This window comes from Anneissia japonica, unplaced genomic scaffold (assembly GCF_011630105.1).
Source record: "Anneissia japonica isolate Jap-2015-1 unplaced genomic scaffold, ASM1163010v1 scaffold287949_len505691_cov196, whole genome shotgun sequence".
Taxonomy (NCBI): domain Eukaryota; kingdom Metazoa; phylum Echinodermata; class Crinoidea; order Comatulida; family Comatulidae; genus Anneissia; species Anneissia japonica.
In genome coordinates, this window is record NW_022727758.1 from 479,749 (window position 1) to 487,679 (window position 7,931).

General features: G+C 33.9%; 1 protein-coding gene and 1 long non-coding RNA gene across 2 annotated transcripts in view; one reads left to right on the top strand and one right to left on the bottom strand.

Annotated features, from left to right (window-relative positions):
• Nucleotides 1–5,513, bottom strand: part of LOC117113800 (cytochrome P450 27C1-like) — a 19,204-nt gene extending 13,691 nt beyond the window's left edge. Inside the window, exon 1 of the mRNA XM_033257238.1 lies at nucleotides 5,065–5,513. Coding sequence (XP_033113129.1) covers nucleotides 5,065–5,370 — 306 coding nt within the window. The 5' untranslated portion in view covers nucleotides 5,371–5,513. The remainder of the gene's footprint in view (nucleotides 1–5,064) is intronic.
• Nucleotides 2,242–4,602, top strand: LOC117113801. Its single transcript, XR_004446255.1, has 3 exons — nucleotides 2,242–2,430; nucleotides 3,095–3,240; nucleotides 4,061–4,602. It is a non-coding gene; the product is annotated as an uncharacterized LOC117113801 (long non-coding RNA).
• Nucleotides 5,514–7,931: the final 2,418 nt, after the last annotated feature.

Sequence of the window (7,931 nt, forward strand, 5' to 3'; positions counted from 1 at the left end):
ACTTCAAGGTTATTTTGTTATTTTCTTCATTAAGTACTAAAGATAGTCCATACCATGGTGCTATGCTCTAGAAAATTACTTTTGAAGATATATTTCTAAAGCAATTCTATTGTGTAAATATACTTTAGTATACGTTTCATTGATGTAGTATACATATTTACACAACGTCAATCAAATCATATATGTCGTTGTGTAAATATAGCCTACTGCATCAATACGTTTTAGATCAGATGATTGTTCTGTTTGCCTCAATACTTTTTAAAGTTTCTTAACAACTGTTTCTTAAAATATGTACTTAACCGCAATCTACATCATTTCTGGTCCGCTTCACTGCCAGAGGGCTTTCCAAATCTTTTCCAACAGGTCATGAAACAGTTTAGTATTCTTTAAATTAATTCAAGTCTATTTCCTTCATTTAGGTATACATTTACGTAAGCTTTGTACCAGAGTACGATGCACTACAAATACTTTCGCAACATACTTTAGGGCCTGAATTTTGTGTAGGTGAATAAGTTGTTTGGAAGCAAAGTATGGCGCTTTGAAAGTTGGTGAATTTATAAACGTTTCTCGTAGAATGGCCTTCATAAAATTACTAAATTTTAGGGTTTAGAGTTGAAATATTGAACCCAAACTTCAAAAATAGTAAGATTAAAGGCTGTCTCTTATACACATCTAGATGTGTATAAGAGACAGCGCCTAAGACGGGTGGTTATATTTCCGGCCCTTTTTCTCGAAACCTGTTGATGCGAGTTTACAGCCCTTTTGTGGTCTTGGGTCACAATTATCATATCAACTCTAGCCCCACCATGGTTGGTAAACAACTTGTTTGGCGCCTATGAATGTCTGGCAACAGATGCTGGCAACCTACAGCCACTTTCCCTTCCCCTCAAGGGGCAGCCACAATATATAAAGTTAGCATGGAGAAAGTCTATGTTGGAAATATGGCACCTCTGGATGCCATGAAATAGCAGCTGGTAAAGCTGTAGAAAATAATATTGTTTTTGTATTTCTTATCATTGCCATAAGTAGATAAATTGAGTTGCTTATTCCTCCAGAAGAGCAAGAAACATGAATACATACTAATGCATAAACCAAAAATGAATATAACATACTGTAATTGTATTTCGTGGAGGGTATTCAGCTATGAAAAATATACAGAATATGCAATAATTAAAACACAGGTTACTATTTGCCACACAAATGGACCTGCAGCCTACATGTTATGAACATTAGGCCTACTACTCGTACAATTTTAATTATTCTTGCAAAGTTCGGCATGGAACATTGATAAGTTTTTGATCACGCTTTAGAAGTTATATACTATCACTAGAATTGTAAAAAAAAAAAATAATAAGTTAAGTGCTGTGTTTGCTTCTGGTAGGCCTTATACCGATTACACATTAATTTTAGTTAACCTTCAGTATATTCATGCAGACAGACCATGCACGTATACATCCATGGAGAGACCTACCCTGGTAATAAATAAATAACATTAAGGTGATCCAGTTAAGTGGATAGGGGCACAATGCCGCTGAATCATTTTTGAAATTAACTTGCCAAATTTTAAGTAACATAAAATTATTAACTTGAACATATAAACATTAGTGTATTTAAAAAAGGTTTACCCGTCATAGTTATCCAGTTTAAAAATACGGGTACACATTTTTGAAATTCAATAATTTCTTTGCTCAAGTTAAAAATATGTGTGCTTACTGCAAAAATGAACAAGTTAATTTCAAAATTATTTTTATGATCTTTGTCATTTTCAAGAGACAATACATCTTTAAACCTTGTTTATTTTGATGCCCAGAAAAAATGGGAATTAATGATGATCATAATGAGGGGATGATGATAACAATGAAGGTTATGATGAAGGTGATAATAATGATGACGATGATGATGTCGATGGCGATGACGTCGACGATGATGTTCATGTAGGTGTTGGCATGCTTGAGAGTGATGGAGAAACTAATGCAGACTAAAGTGAAGTGAGTTCAATCTGGAATCAAACCGAAAAATGCCCTGGTCACGGTGCAGCAGGAATAAAAGCCCTGGAAAAATCAGCAGTTTTGATTTGGTAGAGTCTAATTTAGGTCGCTATTTTTTAGTCTTATAATAGGCCATCGTACCATGATTGAAAAAGTCAATGCGATGCGTACATTCATATACTGTAATTCATAATTATCATTATATATTTATTTCAGAAAGTAATGGAATTGAGAAAAAGTGGTCCGGCCATAGCCGGTGCGGCTGTCCTGTGGTTATCCGTCCTTGAAAGTGTGGCAAGTAATGGGCTAATCGGATTAGGTCATTAGGTACAGACCAATCAGAAGCAAATGCTCATTTTTTGAAGTACTGTATTAGTTGCTGTATGTTGGCTTCATACACAGTTTACATACTACAGAATTTATCAGCACTATCAAATAAATGGTAAGAATGGTGTATCTAGGCTAGCCCAATTGCTGTATATATTTGGTTATCTTTTGTTTTAGCTAGGATAACCTAGGCCAGCCAGGCCCTCTGGGCCTAGCCTAGTAGTAGCTCTAGAGTACTGTAGGGTAGTGTAAGAGCATAGTTAGCAAAATTATTTACTTGTTTAGGCTAGACTGCAAGTTGGATGTGTGGGCTAAGTTTGAATTATTAGCGGTAACTTTTAATCGCCTAGGCCTAGACTTAACTTTGCAAAATGGCCACGTCCTGTGTTGAAATGCTGTAATAGGTCTATATTATATTAAATATAATGTTAAAATGTGGTTGCATGAACCAAGCACAAAAATAAAACAGCTATTTATTAATATTGTGTTTAATAATTCATCTTATAGCATAGGCCTACATACTGCCAGTGGTATAATATCCACATCACTGTCGTGTCATCAGTGATCATTTTCTATTTTTGTTTTTAAAGTTAATAATGTAAATTTTTATATTTTCTTTTAATAAAGAGAAAATTTAACTACAGTAAATATCTTATGATAATATTAACATTATTTAACGCTACGGTTAGTGTAATTAATATAGAAATATAAAAATTGATATGGGTCTAATTTAGTTGTGTGCATAGGTCGAACTATAAATAATATGGTATTTCTTTCAGGTTTTCAATCCATTGAAAGGAATTCATGTTTGTTGCAATATATTGTTTGTGGTAGACACTGGGAAAAAACCAACTATTGAATGTGTATTTATTTGTCTCCTGGTACAAAACTGATGGAAGAGCAGCCATGATGAAGCAGTAAAAAGGTATATAAAATTTATTTTATTTTACAAGAATATATACTGCACATTTGCTAATACCACTATCCCACATCAGTAAGTGACTACCCTACTATGTCACAGTAATAACCATTTGTTTCTTAATTAAGTCTTGGGTACCTAAGAAGTCACAGCATTTGTCTTAAATCGTCGTTTTACAAAGGTGATTAATAATTTAAAATTAATTGGGGACAGTCTAATCGTAAATATTATCTTAACATGCTAAATATTCTCCAACGATTAATGGCACCTAACTTCGTAGTATGATGCTGTCAGAGAAAAATGTATTTAAATCTTTAAAAAAAACAACAAAAAAACATTCTATTATTGAAAGGTGTGCTTTAAAGTTTGTTTTCAAACTTATTTTGTTCTCCATCCATTCATGTTTGGTGTTGTTAATAATTATTTAGCAAAAAGTTAAATTGCTTTAGCTTAAGTCCATTATTAACCCAGGCAATTACCATACTCTACTACACAACATTTAATTTAATATTTTGCATATCAAAAGTAATAAAACTGAATGAATATTTGTTTTAAGGTAAGTGCTACTCCCTATAGAGAAATCTCCAACTGTCCATGTTTGCAATATTATATTCCATAGTGAATATTTTTCAGTATTTGCATCATTATTGGTAATGCTTGCAGTACAGTATATCAATGTAGATTGGTCTGGGAAGAACAGTTGTTTCAACTATCTACATAGTATTCAAGTATTTACTATTTTAAAATTTAGCATACAAACTTTAAAAACAATATTTCAGTCTTCTTTGTTTCAAATATTTTTGTTTTGTTTTTATCTTTCACAAAGGTTCTTGGATACCTTGCTTCAATACCTCTGGTTGGACAAGAAAAGACCTGGCTAAGGATAGTAGAGGGTCAAATAATTTATCACCAAGAAAGTTACTGATTTAAACCGAATCCTTTAACGCGAAAGATTCTTAATTATGCTAAGTGTGCAATATTAGGTCAGTTAAGTTATTCCTCCATGGTTAAGACGACAGTAATGCATGATAGGTATATTTTGAAATCTACACATAGTAACTGTTTTTATAATTATTACAAAAACTCTGATTTAAACATGCCTGTATAGCTACGATACATAATATTTAATGTTTTTTGCAAGTTTCAATTAAAGAAAAATGGTCAAGTATATTTTAAACTCAGTGTATTTTGTAAGTTTAAAGGAATAAACATTGACATTGACTCAACATTAAAAATTTACATTGAATTAACATTGAACATATTACATTGAATCGACGTTGAAATTTACGTTGATGAAAACTTTCATTCACAACCAAAATTCAAAGTTGATTCAACATTGATCATTTGATGTTATTATAACATTAAATAATTGATGTTGAAACAACTTTAGACAATTTACGTTGAATCAACGTTGAGATTTACGTTGATGCAAACTTTCATATACAAACAACAAAAATTAAACGTAGATTCAATGTTTGCATATTACGTTGAATCAACGTTATTTCAACCAAGTTGTGCCCACTGGGTAATATTTAATCATTAGTTAACATTGACGCAAATAAAAGATACGATAAAATTTTACTGTCACATAAACAAAATTACACCCAAGTAGTTAAAAATCACCTCATTTTCACCCTATTTTGCCAGCTACCACCCATTCCCTTATCATTGAGTCCTCCCACTTCACATTCACGCCCCTCCCCATCCATTTATAGACTCCTAGATTTTGCCACTGCTGGCATGTATGGATTTTGGATTAGGACAATCGTTTAATCAGTGTAAGAAATAGTTTCAGACGTGGTGTATCAAAGGCTCTGCCAAAAATATTACCTGATTCAAATGCAGAGCACCAAAACCGTGTCTTAATAAATATGGTAGATTCCCGATGCCAGGTAAGCCAGCTAGAGGAATGCTTTTATAAGACTTCATATGCACAGGGTCATCTCCAAGCTTAGTTTGGCTGTTGCAGCTATATCCTCGGTGGATGGCGGAGCCGACATCGGTTTTTGTGAACAGTCTGTTCGCAAGGATTGCTGGCATAGATCTCAGTGATGGAGTGTGGTATAAGTTCGTACTCGTTGCTGCTGGGGTAGCTATGACACCACGCATAATGTTTCTGGAATACATTCTGACCATGGCATGGAGGAATTCTAACTGACTGGTTTGTACAAACCAAAATGAACCCACAGGCAGCAGTGAAGTGACATTATATGCACTTCCTGGTTCATGGTCACATCTAGACTTGCCACAAGTCTCTTTTACTTTTTTATTATTTTTCTCAATCTGGACAGCGCCACCAACGAAAATCGAGTATGGGACGCCAATTAAATTAGGTATGGCGCGCACTAAGTGCAATAAAGAGTGATTAACCTAAAATTAGGGCCTGGAACCCAGGCTAGGTCACATCATGACCCTGTTTAAAGATAATCTGTGTGACATCCGAAATAACAATAGGTAAATTAATCGGTGGCCTACGTACCGTGCGAACAGTCACTTCGGATAGACGGTATACGCATGGGCTGGGCAGATGCAGTGGCGTCACGCTCGGGCAGGGGAAGCAGCAGGGCCCCAGTCACGAGGTGTCCCGACATTGTAGTTTAAAAAAAATATAATAAACTATAATACCATAGTTTCATTCAATAGGGCCGGACAGTTTTAAATATTGAGGGTCGCGCCAGGAAGAATTTTCCCGAAGGGGAAGGGGAAGAGTTCCCCGACGAGGGGTCAGAGGGTCAGATTTCCCCGACGAAAGTAAAGTGGGCGTGGTCGAGATTCGATTAAAAGGTTTCGAAAGTGGTCCTGGGGGCGAAGTGAAAATGTAGGGGATTCAAAGGCTCAGTTAATCGATTTTATAGAGGCTACTAATATGTAGAAAATATATAGGCCTATATTTTTTTTTCCTCCCCGACGAATTGTGCTTTTTTCCTATAGGCGAGGGTCAGAGTCCTCCGCACCACACAGCTGTTGGCGCCGAAACTCGGGTGTTTCAAATCAAGCAATTCGTGTGTTATTTTATGTGAAATAAGGTGTATTTATTCCAAAATGGTAGAAAATATAGGCATATTGATGTTCTAAGATCTCTATATTTTCCATGAGCATTGTAACAGCTTTGAAACCTCTCCCCTTCCTATCCAACTCCCACCGTCGCTACTCTAAAAAAGATTATTCGCCTGAAATTTCACAACCACCTCAGCTCCACCTATATGGTTAGGGCTGAGTTGAGCAAATTTTTAAAGTAGACACTTCTAGATGTCCGAAAAATGGCACCATGCGACTGTAAAAAGAGTGTTCTCTAGGCCTACTCTTCTTTTTTTTTTTCCGACGGAGGGTCTAGGATTTCGTTTCTTCCAACTTCCGAAATGTGGTAGCCAGACAGGTAGGCCTAGTATTTTGTTATTTTTTTTTTTTTTTTGGTCTTCTTATTTTTCTCATGGGCCGAATTTTAATACCTGTTTGTTTTTGTCCCAATTGCTTTACATGGCTTTTAATAGTTTTATCTTTTTTTTTCTCTCTCTATCTCTCTTTTTTTTTAAAACTTTTACTGTCCCTGTGCTTTGTTTCCTCCACTTTACCCCTTTGTTCGTTTTCAATTTTTCAATTTGTATTTTTTTGTAATTTATTATATTTCGGCGAACGTCATAACGTTACCGTTTAGACCACAGATGCCCATACGATATCATTACGGAGACCACTAAAAGTCTCTTCCTTTCATACAAATTGAGGGCTCACACGTAGGAGTCTGGTAAATCATAACAAACAAATCAAATTGCTGCTTAGCACTGGGAACACAAATAATGTATATAAGTGTAATAAAGTACTCAAATATAAAGGAACATGATGTTATAAATCGTATCAAACATTTCATCAACGGAAGTTCTTCATCATAGTTTTAAGTCATCTAATGGTTTGACTTTAGGGTGTTATCGATAAAATAATAATAATAATAATAATAATAATAATAATAATAATAATAATAATAATAATAATAATAATAATATAATAATAATATAATAATAATAATTATTATTATTATACATAGGCCTAGACCTATATAATAATAATAATAATAATTATTATTGTTATTGTTATTATTATTATATCAAATTGCCGCGAACAGAAGCATACTCAAAATAAAGCAAAACAAAATAATAATAATAATAATTATTATTATTATTATTAATACATATAGGCCTAGGCCTATATATAATAATAATTATTATTATTATTATTGTTATTGTATATACATTTTCTTTTCTCTATGTTTATAGTACGAAAATTAAGATTGGCAAAAAAAAAACCGTTTTAATTAATTTAGGCCTATTAGCACGGATGTGAAATGCATATAGTGCAGTACAAAACACGCGTAGTGGATACATTCGAATGACATTGTGGTGTAAAATTAATAATACATTTACATAATTTATAGGAAACAAAATATATTGTTTTAAAAAGTAATGGGTGGTCTGGCCTAAAAGCCGGTGCGGCTCCGATGGCTGCGAATTCCTGTATTCTGAGTTGACCATGATTGTTTCCGGCTTTCGAGGTCTAACAAGTTTGATCTTGCTTTACACTTAGATTAATTCCTTTCTTGCAAATAATACTTAAAATATGGGCTGTCTTTTTGTATTGCTTCAAGGATATTTTACTGAGTTTATATACTGTTTTCAATTGTTGAATATTTAAACACACATTTGCGC